At 42.7% G+C, this 17986-nt stretch overlaps 2 protein-coding genes across 9 annotated transcripts in view; one reads left to right on the top strand and one right to left on the bottom strand.

Annotated features, from left to right (window-relative positions):
• The window catches only part of LCA5L (lebercilin LCA5 like), a 41178-nt gene extending 40907 nt beyond the window's left edge, over positions 1 to 271 (bottom strand). For 3 of the 8 annotated variants that reach the window (XM_032355250.1, XM_032355173.1, XM_032355234.1), the window contains exon 1: positions 196 to 271. The gene's annotated coding sequence lies outside the window, so the exon portion shown is untranslated. The other 5 variants (XM_032355245.1, XM_032355197.1, XM_032355224.1 and 2 more) reach the window with 3 other exon arrangements.
• A 5126-nt stretch (positions 272 to 5397) lies between these two features.
• Positions 5398 to 17986, top strand: part of SH3BGR (SH3 domain binding glutamate rich protein) — a 45140-nt gene continuing 32551 nt past the window's right edge. Inside the window, exons 1-2 of the mRNA XM_032355270.1 lie at positions 5398 to 5704; positions 12814 to 12999. Of these exons, the coding sequence (XP_032211161.1) occupies positions 5660 to 5704; positions 12814 to 12999 (231 nt within the window). The 5' untranslated portion in view covers positions 5398 to 5659. The remainder of the gene's footprint in view (positions 5705 to 12813; positions 13000 to 17986) is intronic.

A 17986-nucleotide genomic window follows, 5' to 3' on the forward strand; every position in this document is an offset into this window, starting at 1 on the left:
CGGAGACCCCCGGTGCGGGCCGGGCGGGCGCGCTCTGCGGGAGAGGCGGCGGCGGCCCCGCTACGTTACCGACTCCAGGGAGAGCCAGGCGGCGCGGCCCGAGCCGGGCAGGGGCCAGGGCTGAGTGACCGGAGGCACCGGGAGGCCCAGAGGCTTGAGCGGGAGGCTCTGCCTGGGGCCGGGCCGGGCCGTTACCTGCTCCGCGCGGCTCCGCGGCAGCGCCCACCCCGCGGCCTCCCGGTCCCGCGCGTCGCTCTGGAAACCGCGCGCGGCGCCTGCTGGGACCGGCCGAGCCGGGGGGCGGGGCGGCGAGGGCCGCGCGCTTGCGCACTGCTGAGCGGAGCGTGGCGACTTCGGCTCCGGCGCCTCCCGCGGCCCACCGTGGCCCCGGGCGCGTCTGGGGCGAACGAACGGACCCCGCGGCCGTGCAGCTGTCCCTTCACGCTCTCGGCCGCACTCGCCCGCCTGCTGGTGTTCTGAATCCGAGCCCAGTGCGCGTGTCTGTCCGGTTCCCGGCCGGGAGGCGCGCGGACCCAACTCCCGGTTGGCTGCCAGGCGGCGCGAGCAGGTGTAGACGCCAGGTTCCCGGGGTAGGGGGTGGACCCAGGTGGGCGGGTATAGACTCGTCGTCTCTTCCTGAAGACGAAGGGAACAGACAGCGGAACACTCCCGTTAATCTCTCTTCATAAAGATGAATTTCTTTGGGGAAAGAAAATCTCATCCCAAAGCAATGCCTGTTGGTTGCATAGAATTTAGAATGTACAGCGAAGTACGAAGAAAAATTAAAAACCACCTAGATGATGGAATTGCAGGTGATTTTTAATGACTACATAGGACTTTTAAGCGACTGCATAGGCAGAGTTAATGAACATTTATATTACTTTTCCTCTTTCTCTCCGCCTTCTGCTCCTTTTCTCTCCCCCATATGTATTAATGTCATGTTGAATATCCCTAGAAGTGAGTCAATTTAAGGTGTGAAAATTAATAAAGGGAAAAGTCGCTAAAGTAGGTCTGAGGCTAGAAGGGGAAGCCCTTGTCATTCAACTCAATTACAGGCTCCAACAGAAGTGTCGGTTACAGATTCCCCAACAGAAGAGTGTCAACAGGAAGGAATGATCAATTATGGGCCCAAGAGGGGAAGATGTGCATGGCCTCTCCTACAAGAAACTGGCCACCCTGGTTACTCAAGTCAGCGAGAGAGTCATCACCCTGAACTCTTGCTTTCTCAGAGGGACTTTTGAATCCCTCCCAACTTCCTTCTCCATAAAATCATGTTCCTCTCCTTTGTTTGTTGGATTTGTCTAAGGTTTTGCCATGGCTTGAATGTCCCAGGTTGCAATTCTTTGTTACCCCTGACTAAATCCATTTGCTGGCAAAATAACTCACAGTTTGATGTTTAAGATTAACAGACGTCACCCTGACTCCTTAGAATAAATCCTACATGGAAAATTGAAGGATCAAAGGAAATGCCCACTTTGAGGCTCTCTGAACGTATATGAAAGTTTGCCTTCTAGGCAAATATCTCCCAATCTTTAACCAACAATGGGGATAATCTTTTAATCTTGTTTATTTAAAAGATGTTTGCCCAAGTGTCAAAAGTTGACACTTGAATTTTATTCACATCTTTGCTAGGAAACATTTAAAAAATACTTTTAGGGACATTTTGGACTTTGCTATTTGCTTTTCCCTGTCTTTTGCCCAGTTTTTCACTTGGTGTCCATCTTTGTAGAACTTTCGCTGTTCTGTGAAACTCAGGTCTCCTATATGAAAACTTGGTTTGTGGTATATGTTGTAAATATTTCCAATTTGTTTTAAATTTTGTTTAGATGTATTTTGATATTTGTATACAGTCAAATTTACCACTTAGAGTTTTTGATTTGGATTTTACGTAGTAGAGATAGTGGGTGTTTCCAAACTGTCTCTGTTTAGATCTAGTTTTTTAGGGGCAAGGAGGGGGCAAGCCTTCCCCTTCACACCACCACCCCTTCCTTCTTGTGCTGTTAGAGTGTCCACTCTAATTTTGGTGGGCTGTGTTTCAACAACCTTAGGTGGCGAGTTATCCCTAGAAGGCGGGTGGTGGCACTTTTTGTTGGTGGTGAGCTGGGCAGCATCTCTAGGAGGACATACAGCAGAGGGGTGTCACCCTAGATTGACATCATTGAAAGATGCTGGCTTTATGGCTGCTGGTGCTCCCAGGACAGTAACAAAAGTGACAGCTTATAATTAAGTGAATATTCCAACCCTTGTACTGAGGACTGCAGGATCCTGAAAGATGGAGGTCCCTCAGAGCTTCCTTTCTCATCCAAATGGTCTCTCTTCTACTTTGCTAGCTGTTCTTGTCTATAGCTGATGTTTCTGCGGTATCCATGTGTGTTATGAAAGAGGAGAGACCCAGTGAGTACAAAGCCGAAGAACTGCCTTTAGGAATTCTGTTAAATAGTAACATGCACCTTTATTTCTCTGTATTAGTTTGGTTAACTACACTGTAACAAATCACCATAGACCCAGTGGCTTAAAACAACAGTAATTTACTCTCTCACAGTTTTGGAGAGTTTTGCCTCCTCTTCTTGTAAGGACATCAGTTATTGGGCTGAGAGTCCGAAATCCAGGATGATTTAATTTTAAGATCTTCAACCAATTTCATCTGCAAAGATCCTGTTTCCAAATAAGGTCACATTCTGAAGTTTAGGGTGGACATGAATTTTGAGGGGAGACACTATTCAAGTCACTGCTGTTACTCTGGTGATCACTGCTGTCATTCTACATAATACAAATATCTGTTTCTCATTTTAGTTTACCTATCACATTATGTAAACAGAAACATAGCATATGGTATCATTTATTTTAAGATCATCTGAGAATCTCTGCCCAGTTTGGAGTCAATACCTCACACTTTTAGCATTAAAATTTGATGAAATCTTTCTTTCATAGAGTGTATGTTCCACAAATCATCATGAGGTACACTTCAGCTATCTTAGGATTGTATCTGTCAATTATACTTAAATAAAGCTGAAAATAATTCTTTAACAAAGTAAGTAATGTTATTTCACTTAGCGTCTAGGGCTAGGGATGTGAAATGATAAGACTTTTGCCTCTTCAGTAGAGCACACAGCTTTTTTGAAGTGAATTTTCTTTCTTTCTTTCTTTCTTCTTAAAAAAGATTTTATTTATTTGACAGACAGAGTTCACAAGTGAGCAGAGAGACAAGCAGTGTGGAAAGCAGGCTCCCCGCTGAGCAGAGAGCCAGATGCGGGGCTCGATCCCAGAACCCTGGGATCATGACCTGAGCCAAAGGCAGAGGCTTAACCTACTGAGCCACCCAGGCACCCCTCTTTCTTTTCTTTTTAAAAAAGATTTTATTTATTTATTTACCAGAGAGAGAGAGAGAGAGAGAGAGAGCGAGCGAGCGCAAGCAGGGGGAGCAGCAGAGGGAGAGAGAGAAAAGCAGACTCCCTGCTGAGCAAGGAGACTGATGTGTGACTTGATCCAAGGACTCCGTGATCAGGACCTTGGCTAAAGGCAGACGCTTAACTGACTGAGCCACCCAGGCATCCCTAAAGGGAATTTTCTAAGGCAGAGACTTGTTGAGCTTTTATTTTAAGCAGAGATTTGTTGAGCTTTACTTGGAATGTTTTGTATTCCTATTAATTATCTTGAAGTTTATTGGGGCCACTGTCATAAATGAAAAGGTCTTTCAGTTAGAGTTTTCAAAGTCCCAATTTGTACATTTTCATGGTCATTATTAAAGAGGTAAACTTCTAAAAATAATCCATTGTGTAAAGAGGGTACACTAGGAATTTGAGGGTAGTATGTTAGGAGTTTTTCTGGTGTGGATGGGTTGGGTTCATGTTTTGGATGCACCATTTCCTACCCTCATCCTTGAGAAAGGATGGGAGTAGGACCCAGTGCTAGTGTTGTGCAGATTAAGGGAGTGGTTTATGCAAAACAATTAGAGTGCCCCTGGCACACGGCAAACATTTAAAAATTATTAGCTCTCATTTCAAATAGGCTATTCTTTCTCCCTAGGGCATGTGGATGGAGGGGGTGTGTCATTGTCAAAGGCAGCATTGCCCTGTATGATCAGCAGCTGTGTACTCTTTAGGGCAAATGAGGATCAACTACAGTTTATGTTACTAAGTTACAAAACCATTGAGAAATATGCATAGTTTATTACTCTCTTCAATCGTGTTTGGAGAAAAATGGTTTGCTTATGTGGTAGAATTTGAGACTAAGGTGTTGAAAAAAGTTTGTATGACAAAAATAGTATTTACTTGCTTTATGATTTTGAAAATACAAGAAAGAGGAGCACAAATGTCCTATAATCTTTGGTGGGCTTGAAAATAAAGTTTACAATGCTAATGACTTAAATCTGGGGAGCCATTAATCATCTTCAGCAAGGGCCTAAATTTGGGGAGCAATTTTGCATAGTGAGGCTCTAAGTTAAATGTCAGTCATCTCAATCATTCATTCTACGTAAATGGACTTGAGCTATGTTGCAGGGATGGGTGTCCTTTCTCAGCAAAGGCACCTGTCCTAGGGGAGGGGAGCAGGCCTCTAGGCCCCTGGGACTCTGGTGAAGGGGGCAGGTAAATAAGGCTTCCAGACCCCTCCCTGCTCCAGCATGCCAGTAACCACCTCCTCAGGGAGCAGCACAGGACTTAAGAATAAAAAGAGAGAGAGAGAGAGGAGAAGAGACTCAGTTATCTAAGAGGAGTAAATGACCCCTTGGTGCCTTTGTGTCCTATGTCCTTGAGCTTGATTTTGAAACTCATCAGAAAAATTGGACGGTAGCATTTGGGCTTTTTACTCGATTTAATTATGTACATAAAGAAGACGGAGAGAGACTGTTACAAACATTTATTTTCTCCCCATGTCTCTGAGATAGTGAAGACATTTCGCTTGTTGAACTCATCCCTGCTGACAGCCCGCCTCTGCCGCCCTGCCTTGTCTGGGATGTCAGTGAAACCTTACACCTCTGTGGTCTGTCAGCTTCGTTCTTTAGGAGCAACAGGTGGGAAAGGGAGAAAACTGGAAGTGGGCCACATCTAAAGGCATCTCTTGTATAAGAGTTCACCTTTTTTTTTTTTTTTTTAACCGACTGGAAAATGTGAAAGTCAGGACGCCTTTGCTTATTTCAAGGCCTGTGTGGCTGTTCCGATCCTTGCGGTCCGTTTGCCCAAAGCCTTGCAAACACAGCCTCCCCAGGGAAGGAGCTGGCGTCTTCTGGGCTTTTCCAGCGCCCAGGCGCTCCGCTGTCACCTCAGGCGTCTATGCCTGCGCAGCGCTGATTGGTGCTCGGCGGCCTGATTGGTGCGCGGCGCAGCCTGGCCTTTTAGGGGCTGTTGTCCGGCGTTTAAAGTCAGTGGCTGCTTTTATCCACCAATCCCGTCTTCGCCTGGCAGATCCCCTCTCGCCCCCGGCCAATGGCCGGGAAAGCCCGAGCCGCCCGCACCGCTGCGGGCAGTCGCAGCGCTTAAGTTGCGGCGGGAGGCTCGGGGGCTCAGACCGCGCTGGGCGGCCGCCAGCTCGCACCTGGCACCTGCGCCTGCTGCTACCTGGCACCTGCTACCTGCCCAGCCGGGATCGCGGTCGGGATCCGTCTAACGCCGCGTTCCCTCACGGGGGTGTGTTGGGGGGAGCCCTTTTTCCGACTGTCAAAATGGTTATCAAAGTGTTTGTTGCCACATCTTCTGGGTCCATAGCGGTAGGTGTCTGCTGGAATTGGTGGGGCTTTCATACTGCTGGATTTTCTGAGAAACTCAGACCGGGAAGTAGTAGCAGCGGGTCTGGCCCAGCGTAGGCCTGAAGTTTCTTTTGTGAGGAGAGTGTAAGTCAGCCTTGGCTCCGCAGCAAGCCTGCGTGCCTTTGCTTTCTGCGTTTGCTTTAACCGTGTTGAAGACGTGTGGAAAATGAGTGATCCGGGCTAGCTGGGTGTGAAAGGGATTCCAGGAAGGGGGCGTGTGTGATACTAGAATTTTTAAACATGTGATTTGTGTTGTGTTCGCATATATTATAGAATCAAAGCCTTTTTTTTGGTGGAGTGTTTCTGCCGATCATTCTGTAAGGCGTAGACTAATTTAAAGTTGCAAATAAATGACACTTTGTGTCACAATATTTGGAGGGTGTGATGAAGCAGATTACCAAAATGATTCCTGGAGGTAATTACAGTTGACTCTTCAACAATTCGGGTGAGGGGTGAGGGGCACTCACACTTGGGTAGTGGAAAATCCATGTATAACTTTTGACTCCCCCAAACTTCACTAATGGTCTACTGTTGACCAGAAGGCTTATTGACAACATAAGCAGTTGATTAACATATTTGTATGTTATAGGTAATATAAAATGTATTCTTACAATAAGTAAGCTAGAGAAAAGAAAATGTTATTAAGAAAACTGTAAGAAAGAGAAAATACATTTACCATACTTTTGGTAGTTATAGAAAAAAAAAAATCTGTGTATGAGTGGACCCATGCTCTTTAAAATTTGCGTTGTTCAAGGGTCAATTGTACTTACGTGTGTGATGTAACTATACCAAAAGTGTAAAGTTAGCATGTGTAATAGTATTATTTGGGGAAAATGATGTCACAGTGACAAGAGCAAACATCTCTAAGGCCACAGTTTCAAAAGTTCTAGGAATTCAAACGGGCCAAAAATAGGTGTGAGGAGCCCACCCCATAAAGCTGCTTTTGCTTTCCCTGGGACCAGGCTCAGAATTACCCCTCCAATTTCTGCCTTCATTCTGTGCAGGATAGACCTGCCTGAAGAAACAAGGGCAACTGAAGCTGCCACTTCTCCTTGACAATGCTTCAGTCTTTGATTTTAGGCTTGAACCTGCAGTTATCTATTGGAGACTGACATTTCTGGGAGCATTTGAGGCTTTTGGGGGTGTAGGAGGAAGCCATTTCATCAGTCCTGATGAAACAGCACCGGCAAGGGGTCTGTTTCCTTTTATATCTAGTTCCTGGGCCATCCTGAAGCTTGGATTTCACTCAGCCAGGGATGATACCCTTGGCCAGCAGCTGGCTGGGAGCAGCCCCAGTGCTGGCTCTTGAATGCCCCCACCCACAGCCCTGAAAGTTCATGCAGTTTCCAGAGGACAGGAAGAGAACAAGAAAGAAGAGGCTGGTTGTTCCTCTGAGCACAGCCCATCAGCAACCACTTAGTATCTGTGGAGCATCTTTTAACAGAAACAGAGGAGGAAAAATTCCAGATGTAAAACCACAAAATCTTTTGTGGCTGTTGATGACCTCAGAAACTTTTAGTTGATCCATAAAGAGCACATTTTTGGATTATTAGATTAAAAATAATTTTTACTGAAGAAAATGGCTTTAGTAGGCTTTCAGTATCCTGATGATGCTTTACGGAAACTTTTATCAGTGACTAATCTCCATGTTCTATAGACCACATGTGAGATGCCTCCTTCCAGAGATGGTGGACAAACTTGTGGAGTTCTTAGGATTATTTGACGTCTTACATTCTTGAAGTCTGGGCATATGATTGAGTTAGCCTCAGAGGGGCTGGAGAAGCACTGTTCATTCTAGGATTTTAGAAAAGCCACATTAATTCTGGTTCCCTAAGTAAATGTTTTGTTGTCACTTAGAACTGTTTGACCTTGGGAAAGTTATTTCATCTTGCTAAGCCTCAATTTCCTTATCTGTAAAATGAGGGTAAGAATAGTATTCATCTCATGGCATTGCCATGAGGATTTAGGAAATAAGCCCCTGGGTGCCTTACATGGTGTCCCATGCTTAATCAATGCTTAATACATATTATAATTATTAGTTAATTTTATGATTATTACATATGGCTACTTAATATTATAGTTGTTTTAAGTATTAGGTATTATTACTGTTAGCTAATGTTAGTTAATGTTTAAAATATATTTTTAAAAGATTTTATTTATTTGAGAGAGACAGAGAGAGAAAGAGATTGAGAGAGAGAGAGAGGGCACTAATAGGGGGAGGGGCAGAGGAAGATGGAGAATCAGTCTCCCTGTTGAGCAGGGAGCCCACACAGGGCTCCATCCCAGGATCCTGGGGATCATGACCTGAGCCGAAGGCAGATGCTTAACCAACTGAGCCACCCAGGCACTCCAATGTTAGTTAATATTCATCAGTATTATTGTAGTTGTTACAATTATTAGCTAATATTAGTATATGTGAGTCTGTGATGATTATGTGTGAGAATAATTGTCCCAAGTCAAATGGGTGGAATAATTTCTCTGTTATCCTAAAGAAGGACAACTGATTATTCCCATGGTATCAGTGCTAATGATTTTCCCCGGGTGGGGGGACTTCACCGAGAAGCTTCTTTGCAGGAGAACCCCAGAGCAGCTGCCAGTGTGTGTGGTGGTTGGTCTGCACACACTTTACTACTTGTTTCTTTAGTCTCTTCACTTTAAAAATGGATTCTTGCCTGTAACTTAGTCAGTGAGGTCATATGATTTCTAGGGGATGAATGAAATAAATGAAAAAGGAAATGTCTTTTTATAAGGGCTTATGCATATGCAGCTCTGTGTCATGTCTCTGAATGGTTGGCGGTAAGGCAATGTCACACATTTTACCGATTTATGAAGGAACGTAGTGAAGAGAACTTGGGAGCGGGAACAGGTCTGTGTTTTCCCAAAGGCCAGTGCCACAGTGGGCTGGGGGACAAAGGGAGAGAGGACTGTCCTTGCTGTTTTCAAGATGCACAGCCCTTGGAACCATGACCTTTGAAAATAGATCCTGAGAGTGGCTCCTGAGTTTCTCCATCATTTCCTCCAGCCTTGCTTGAGTGTAAATATAGTGGGCATAAACTCTGCCCTTGAACGAAATGGATCCTGGTGTACATCTTGGAAAATTCCTTAATTCATTGGTGCCTTAGCTTTGTTATTTTAAAATGGTGATCAGATTACTTAACCTGGCTTGGCAATCAGGACAAGTCAGTGAGATAACCCTGTGCAGGCTCTCACCTTGTCCAAGATTCTCTGCCAGACATCATGTGATGTTCCTTGGTTCTCACCAGAACCTGAGGAGGGTGGTGCTTTTCCCATTTTGCAGACAAGGTCATTCAGGAGTGGACCCCTGCTCAGACAGGAGCCTTTTGAGCCAGGGGAGAAATGCAGGTAGCCAAATGCAGTGTGCTTTTCACTAAGTGCAGGACCTCGGTCGGAAAAGCTCCTAAGTGTACAAGACAATAAAAGGGAGGTGCCAAGCAAATGACTCAAAGATCACTCTGACACATTACGGTAACCAACAGTGGCCGGCAACTTCTGGAAAGGAACACTTTCTTTCTTTCCTTTTTTTTTTTTTTTTAAAGATTTTATTTATTTATTTGACAGACAAGTAGGCAGAGAGGCAGGCAGAGACAGAGAAAGGAGGAAGCAGGCTCCCCGCTTAGCAGAGAGCCCAATGCAGGACTCGATCCCAGGACCCTGGGATCATGACCTGAGCCGAAGGCAGAGGCTTTAACTCACTGAGCCACCTAGGTACCCCAAAAGAACACTTTCTTAAGAATAAATATAACAGGATAGGAAACACTGAGCTCTCTGAGCCTCTGCTGAAGTCCCAAAGACCCATAGGGACCCAGACATCAGGGACCCCAGATCCTCCAGAGGGGCTGCCTGGAAAGAAGGTACAGCCTGTGGGACCAGCACTGGCCATGGTGCTGTTGGAGGGAGGAGAAGGGGCAGAAGGTGGGGAAGAGATGGTGTCTGTGGTGAGAACCTCTGGGTGCCATGCATGCTTCTCCCCTGGGGGCCACAAAGGGAGCTGATGTCCTCTGATGTCCTTGGGGAGGCCACATGGAGAAGAGTTGCACTTTGCCTGGGAGGGTCTATGGGGCTCCTTGAATAGGAGGGAAGACTGTGGGAGAGGGGGCCCCCACGCAGGGTGGTCATTCAGGGTATGGGCAGAGATGACCATGTCACCAGGTGAGCTTATGTACTCCTTGCACTGCTCTCTCCTCCTCTGGGCTCATCCTAAGACTCGACTTTAGCCCCCAGCAGAACTCAGGTGCTCCAAACAGCAAGATCAATGATACCTTTAACCCAGTATAAAGTACTGGTGTTTGGGAAGGATAGAAACCGATTTTACTTTTCTTCTCTTTTTTTGAGGGGTGAGGGGCTGAGAAATAGCAATTAACACAAGGTCAAGCAATTAACAGTTGGTTAAGTTCCTGCAGATGCAATTGCTTGTCTTGCAAGAGGTAACAGCAAACAGATCTTCCCCTCCCATTTTCTCCATCCCTCTTTGACTTTCTAACTGCAGAAACACAAGTCAGGACTTTGGGAACGGTTTTTCACCTATTCAGAAATTGTGGAATAAAATGAAGTCCTTCTGTTTCATCTCAAGTCTTGAGGCATGATTAATAGAGGTGGAGATAATGTTGGTGAGGCGGCCAGGCTAATTTGGGATCCCAGACAGAATAAAGGATGTTGCCTTCTGAATCTTTAACTAAAAGTAAACCTGCCTAAAATGAAGAAATCTGTACTCTTCAAACCACAAAGTTATCTTTGGAAATAGCCAAAGGAATAAGTAATTTATTGAGTGGCACAGATAATTATGGACAAGGTGTAGAGTATGTATAGAAAGCATGATTAATTAAAATAGTAATTTAGTTCCAATGACCTGTCATCAGGTCTGATGGGATTTTGTAATATTCAGAAATTCAGCTGTGAAGCTATGGAATTTGGAGCGCAGTTTTGGTGATGAGGAGCAGAAGGTCTGAGGGCTATGCTAGCTTAGCCTTGGGGGAGGGTACATGAGGGAGAAACACGAGCTCCTCCTTTGCTTTTGATAAATGTGACACTCAGGAATGTGCCAGAAGCTTGTGCCAGAAGCTTAGGGGAAATTCTGTCACCCCACACCTTTCTGTAGGACTTTAATTTTATTTTTGTCCACACTTGCTCCAAACTGAGTCTTACTGATTAAGTGTTGTATTGTAGCTAACAGTGGCCTTCAATTTATAGATCTAATACTTTTAGACGCATTACCTTTGCTATGTTGATGGAATAAATGTTACTTAAAAAGTAAATGTGTGATTACCATTTTTACAAACCTGGATAACTAACTTATATATACAATTTTACTTGCAATTTACATTTTACTTGTAAAAATTTTTTTATATTCATTTTTGTCATATTGATAATTCATAGAATATATACAATAATGTTACCACCAAATTCTACATAATCCAAAACTTAATTTGGTTTTGGTTGTGACCTGCTTCCAGGGCTTAAGTATCTATATGTACTTTATTTTTCCTTATATTAAGAAAGAAATACTCTACACACGAGTCATTGATAGGCTCATTCATTTTGGCAAAAGTGAATAAAATAAAATTTTTTTGGTATACAAATCTATGAAAGGAATTGGGTTTGACCCAAAGAAGGGCCATTAAGACTAGACCCTAGGTTTGGGATCGGCATGAGCCTTTTGTAATGTTTGTTTGGGATTCTCAAATTCTAGTACCTCTACTGATGAGTGAGTTACATGAGAATGACAGGGGCCTCACACCCTATAAAACAGTTTTAATGGTTTGTTTTGATATGAGGCAACATTCTATGGAGAAGATTTAACCAATTAAGATATTATTTTCGTGTCAAAGAAAATCTCTAATATTTTATGCTGATTTTTAAGAAATGACTTATTTTACCTCTTGATATCTTCCGCATGTTCACTGCCTAGAATGTACAAATGAATTCTTTGCATTTTTTTCACCCACATAAGCAGATTGTGAATCTGTTCACACGAAGAACTTGGTACACTGTCTTGTGCAGAGTAGAGTGGGTAAACAGGTGTTTATGACTGGTGGGTGGACCACTCTAGACCTCTCTCCCAGGGGCTCCTAAGTAGGGTCCATGCAGTGGCACGGTGTTTACCAGTGTGTATGAAAGAGGGCATTGTGCATTTTGGGACTGAATTCTTTGAAGAGAGAGAATGGTTGGAGTTATCTCTGGGGGTGGAGGTCTGATCTGTGAAGAGGGCCACATTCCTGAGCAATAGTGGCTGGTAGACGAGAGCCCGGGGTGGGGAAAGGGGCACCAAGAGTTGTCTCTCAGGCGAGGCTGGCGTCCCGCTCTCCGTGTGCGTGGAAAGGAGAAATCTGAGGGAGGACAGGGTACTTGACTGTGTTGCTGTTTGTGACTGGGAGACACAGCTACTGGGTTTTCCTGGTTTTTCCTCTGTCCTTTTGGCTTTCACTCATCTCCACATGCGCTTTCCAATCTCCTTTATTATTTCTGAAGGCACTTTTGTTCAATGTGACTCACATGCCCATTTTCATAACTGTGAGGAAAGCACTTTTTTAGTTGGGTGTACTTGGTACTTGAGCTTCGTGGCGAATTGTGTTTTCAATCTTTCCTTCTTGCTCTTCTCCCAGTCCTCCCTTTTCTTCATAACCAATTTTTATTTTTATTTTTTTGGCATTAAGGCTTAGCAGAGAATTTAAAAGCATATCGAAGACCTCAAGTAAAAGCTATGATGAGGACCTCTCTATTCATATTAGGTTGATTATACCATGACTGAAACATTGGTGAGATTAAAATTTTAGAATTTAAACAATGACTCTGTTGACCTTTTATAACCAAGAGGTGTGACTTTATCATTTTCCTTGTTTAAAAAATAGCAAGATTATTTGTGTTGTATGGTATACTTGGAGAAAAGATTTAATTTATGTAAATATAAGCAAACCACAAAAAACCCCTTAGTCTTTTTAAAATTTATTTTTATTTTTAAATTTTTAAAATTTTTTAAAATTTCTTTTCAGCACAACAGAATTCATTGTAAAAAACCCCTAGTCTAATAGTAATCCTTCTCTACTCTTGACCAGATTAGGAAGAAGCAGCAGGAAGTAGTAGGCTTTTTGGAAGCTAATAAGATCGACTTTAAGGAATTGGACATTGCTGGAGATGAAGACAATAGGAAGTGGATGAGGGACAATGTTCCTGGAGAGAAAAAACCTCAAAATGGAATCCCTTTGCCCCCCCAGATCTTCAACGAAGAGCAGTATTGTGGGGTGAGTATTTGGTTTCTTAGGAAATTCTTCTGCATGTATGTTTATCAGAAATTGTTTAAAGCAGATTAATTTGGGGATGCCTGGGTGGCTCAGTCCTGTTAGTATCTGACTCTTGATTTGGGCTCAGGTCATGATCTCAGGTTAATGAGTCCAGCTCCACGTTCAGTGGGGAGTCTGCTTGAGAGTCTCTCTTTCCTTCTCCTTCTGTCTCTCCCCCACAACTCTCTTTCTCTCAAAATAAAATAAATAAATCTTGAAAAAAAAAAGAGGCTAATTTGGAGGCAGCATTTGAATTTGTTGATGGTTTTCAGGACATGATTTATTTCTATTAATACCTGGATGGTAGACCCATTGTGAGTCACTAATATATAAGATTCACAGAAGGATAGAAACAATAAAATGGTGATTTGGTAGTTCTTGGGATTATTTTAGGTCCCTGATTTTATTTTGAAGAGTGCAGGTCACTCATACAAACAGAGTATACATTTCGTTGGAAAGGAATTCTGATCAGCCTCACGATGTACACATTCATGAATCCAGGCAGACACAGGGTCGGCTTTCACTTTTATAAAGAATTATTTGCAGAAGCCAAATCCTAATACAGATGCAAGGTAAATTTGTGGAAATGTATCTAGATAGCTTAAAAACTCTTCTGGACATTTTGATTCAACAGCACTTTTATTTTATACATTTAATAGTTCATGTCACCAGAAAATCACCTTTGCCTCCAGAGTTTATAGTTATGTTTAATAAATCAAATTGTTGAAAAGAAACATTTAGAGATGATGGAGGAAGGGAGGAGGGGGGAGGTGGTGCCCTCAATAGGCTCAAATGGGACGAGTCAACAGAAAGATAAAGAGGGAGAGTATAAGCAGAGGGAGGAGCAGAGGGAAAGGGAGAAGCAGACTCCCTGCTGAGTAGGGAGCCCTCATGCCGGGCTCCATCGCAGGCCCCCTGGGATCATGACCTCCGCCGAAGGCAGATGTTCACCCGACTGAGCCACCCAGATGGGGAAACCAGTTCAAAGAAGTTATTGGAGATCATAAAGAAATATGAGAGAGAATTGGAGATGCCAATAAGAATGCCCAAAGAGCAAGAGCCTGTGATAGAAAAAGAGAAGAGTTTAGTTATTAGATCAGTGAAATTATTCTCATTACTTTGAATCTCTGTGCTAGTTTTGCTTTCTCTGGAGAAATAATATACACCACAGTTCAGGAAATACCACAGAAGCTAAAGAAATCGTCGATAATAATTCATATTAAAGAAATATTGTCATATGGATTAAAGCAAAGAACTAAAAAAAAAGAAAGAAAGAAAAGAAAAGAAAAGAAAAGAAAAGAAAAGAAAAGAAAAGAAACATCTAAAAACTCAAAGAACTTCAGAGCATGAGAGCTGACTTGGATTTCTGTCTATGTGAGTGAGGCTTCTTTTCCTATGTTTATAAGCTATCTTTTCCCCCCTTATGATTCGCTATTTTTCTGTTGGGTTACAAGTAATATTTATTGGTTTGTAAGAGTCTTCATTTGTGAGGGAAAGTTGCCCTTTTATGACCATAGATGTTGCAAAAATTTTTCCATGATTTTTTTTTCTTTTGGCTTTTTAAAGTGATTTTTTTTTAGAATGCAGAATTTAAAACATTTTTTGTGAAGACAAATTCATGAATCCTTTTTCTTTATGTTTCCTGATCCTGAGTCTTACTTTCAAAAGTTTTCTGCACTCTGAAATTATCAAAAGAATAATTTCATTTTTTCTTCTGATACTTTCCAGTGAAAGTAATATTTTAAATCTCTTACTTTTGCTTATTTTAATTGTCCTTTAAAATTAAGGTTAGTTGGGCGCCTGGGTGGCTCAGTGGGTTAAGCCACTGCCTTCGGCTCAGGTCATGATCTCAGGGTCCTGGGATCGAGTCCCGCATCGGGCTCTCTGCTCAGCGGGGAGCCTGCTTCCTTCTCTCTCTCTCTCTGCCTGCCTCTCAGTGTACTTGTAATTTCTCTCTGTCAAATAAATAAATAAAATCTTTAAAAAAAAAAATTAAGGTTAGTTATAGTAGAGAAAATATTGACATATGTAGCTTTTAATGTATGTTAACTCTTAGGGTAAAAGTTTTGCAATCACTTTTTCTCTGAAAAGAAAACCTCAAAGTCATTTCTTATCCCATTTTGGTGTGATTTAGTGATTTTTTTTTTTTCATTTTAGTTGTGGAAGAAAAAGAAAAGTTTTCCTTTTTCCTAAGAAAAAGACTTCTATGGGACGCCTGGGTGGCTCAGTTGGTTAAGCAGCTGCCTTTGGATCAGGTCATGATCCCAGCGTCCTGGGATCGAGTCCCACATCGGACTCCTTGCTCGGCAGGGAGCCTGCTTCTCCCTCTGCTTCTGTCTGCCATTCTGTCTGCCTGTGCTTGCTCTCTCTCCCTCTCTCTCTCTGACAAATAAATAATAACTTAAAAAAAAAAAGAAAAAGACTTCTACTTTTTTTTAAAAATTAAATTTATTTATTTTCAGCATAACAGTATTCATTATTTTTGCACCACACCCAGTGCTCCATGCAATCCGTGCCCTCTCCAATACCCACCACCTGGTACCCCGACCTCCCACCCCTCACCCCTTCAAACCCCTCAGATTGTTTTTCAGAGTCCATATTCTCTCATGGTTCACCTCCCCTTCCAATTTACCCCAACTCCCTTCTCCTCTCTAACTCCCCTTGTCCTCCATGCTATTTGTTATGCTCCACAAATAAGTGAAACCATATGATAATTGACTCTCTCTGCTTGACTTATTTCATTCAGCCCAAGACTTCTACTTTTTAAGAAGTAGAATATTTTCTAATATTTGGATATATATTTGTAATATTTCAGTATATATTATTTTGTAATAGAATATTTTGAATATTATTTTATAATTATTTCCTATTACAAGTATGGATCTAATGAGATGAGTCTATAAATTCTCCTTGTTATTATTTTTAAAATTTTATTTATTTATTTTAAAGAGAGAGAGTGCGTGTGTGCCGGCAGGGGGAGGGTCAGAGGAAAGGGAGAGAGAAAATCTGAAGTCAACTCCCTGTGAGCTCAGAGCCCAGTTCAGCGCTTGATTCCAGGACACTGAGACCATGACCTGAGCCAAAATCAAGAGTTGAATGCTTAACCAACTGAGCTACCCAGGTGTCCTGAGCCTATAAATTATTTGTTTAACTGTTAATGTTAATTCTTTTCATTTCTGCTTTCAGAGAGGTATTAGTAGTGTATCTTATGAACAGCTTTGCTAAATTTGCTTTTCTGCAGTCTGTGGACACTCTTAACAAAAGTGCATTAATGAGGCAGAGGACTTGGTTTCCAGAAAATAGTTAAAAATGATTATTTGTATTGTAGGTTCAGATTTTGAAAGGAGACTCAAAGGTTCCCAAGGCCCTGTCAGGTTTAAAAGGGCGTGAATCTGGATGGTCAGTCAATGTGTCTTCCCACGAGCTTGAAATGCCTCCTGTAAGAATAATGATTATGTATGTAGAATCACGGGTCTCATCTTGAATGGTCACTCATGTGCCTCATCTGATGATGGTGGCAGGGAGCAGGAACCTCAAGGACGGGCAGTTGGATTTCTCGCCACCACGGCACTATGGGGACTGGGTGTCGATGGTAGTTCTGAGTACCATCCTGTTCCTGCCAGCGCGAACTCCTGCTGCTCTATCTATGTAGAACGGATGAAGATATTATCCCGAGGGCATGGCTGACAACCATTAGCTAGAGAAAGGAGACACCCGATGGAAAGCTAGGCGCAGTGGAGGCCAGGTTACCCGCCTGGCAGAGGATACTAACTGGTAATACAGACATGTCTGTCAATGCCAAATTGGAGTCTATGGGTCTTAGCCCAGGTAGAGGCTGGGTGCTTGCCTGGGCCTGAACACAATCGAAGGGGACCTTGGTCATTCAGCACAGGCAAGCATCCTCAGGACTGGGAGGGAGGCAGAAGACAAGCCCAGTTAAGGAGGGGGAAGGGCGTTCTCAGAGCATAGATATTACCAGACAAACTATTTCACATCACTAAAAGCTTATTATGAAATGTATCATGTGATAAAAATACAGAGCTTAAAGTGGAATAACAAAATGTACAACTATGTGTGCACCAAACATTAAAAGAGCCTTTTAAGACCTTAATCACCGTTTCCCTATTTACATGTATTTATTTTTTTTTAGTAGTTTAGGTGGCTGGCCTTCATTCCACCCCACAAATTAGGCATTTCTAGTGATTGTTTTATAGTCAATACTTGTTAAGGGTTAGATTTACACACATATTTATTAATGTCTTTGCTCATGATTTCTTCTTGCATCATAGATAATACATCTGGAATCACTTTCCTTTGGTCTAATATAGCCTATAAAAGTTTCTTTAAGTGACTATTAGTGGTAAATTCTCTAAATTTTTGTTTGAAAATAACATTTTTCAGAAAAATGTCTGTTTTACTCTCATGTCTAAAAATGGTTTCACTGAAAAAAATAGTTTCACTGGGTCTAAAATTTTGGGTCAATGGTTGTTTTGTTCTAAAGATGTTGAAATTATGGGCACCTGGGTGGCTCAGTTAGTTAAGCAACTGCCTTCGGCTCAGGTCATGATCCCAGAGTCCCAGGATTGGGTCCTGCATCGGGCTCCCAGCTCCATGGGGAGCCTGCTTCTCCCTCTGACCTTCTCCCCTCTCATGCTCTCTCTCACATAAATAAATAAAATCTTAAAAAAAAAGATGTTGAAATTATGATTTTACTTTCTTCTGACTTCTGTGTTGGTGTTAAGAAGCCAGTTGTTAGTCTAACTGTCATTCTGTCGTGGGGAAACTGTCTTTTTCCTTGCCCCTCTGCCTGACTCCTTCACTAGCTCCCTTGCTGCCCTCCTTTTATAAAACTCCACCCCTTAGGCTCTAGGCTTCAGTCACTCCTGCCTTCACTCTCTGTGGCATCAAAGTGGACATAAAGATCTACTGGTTGTATCAGAAACTCTGC

The sequence above is a fragment of the Mustela erminea genome, chromosome 1 (assembly GCF_009829155.1).
Source record: "Mustela erminea isolate mMusErm1 chromosome 1, mMusErm1.Pri, whole genome shotgun sequence".
In the NCBI taxonomy this organism is placed as follows: domain Eukaryota; kingdom Metazoa; phylum Chordata; class Mammalia; order Carnivora; family Mustelidae; genus Mustela; species Mustela erminea.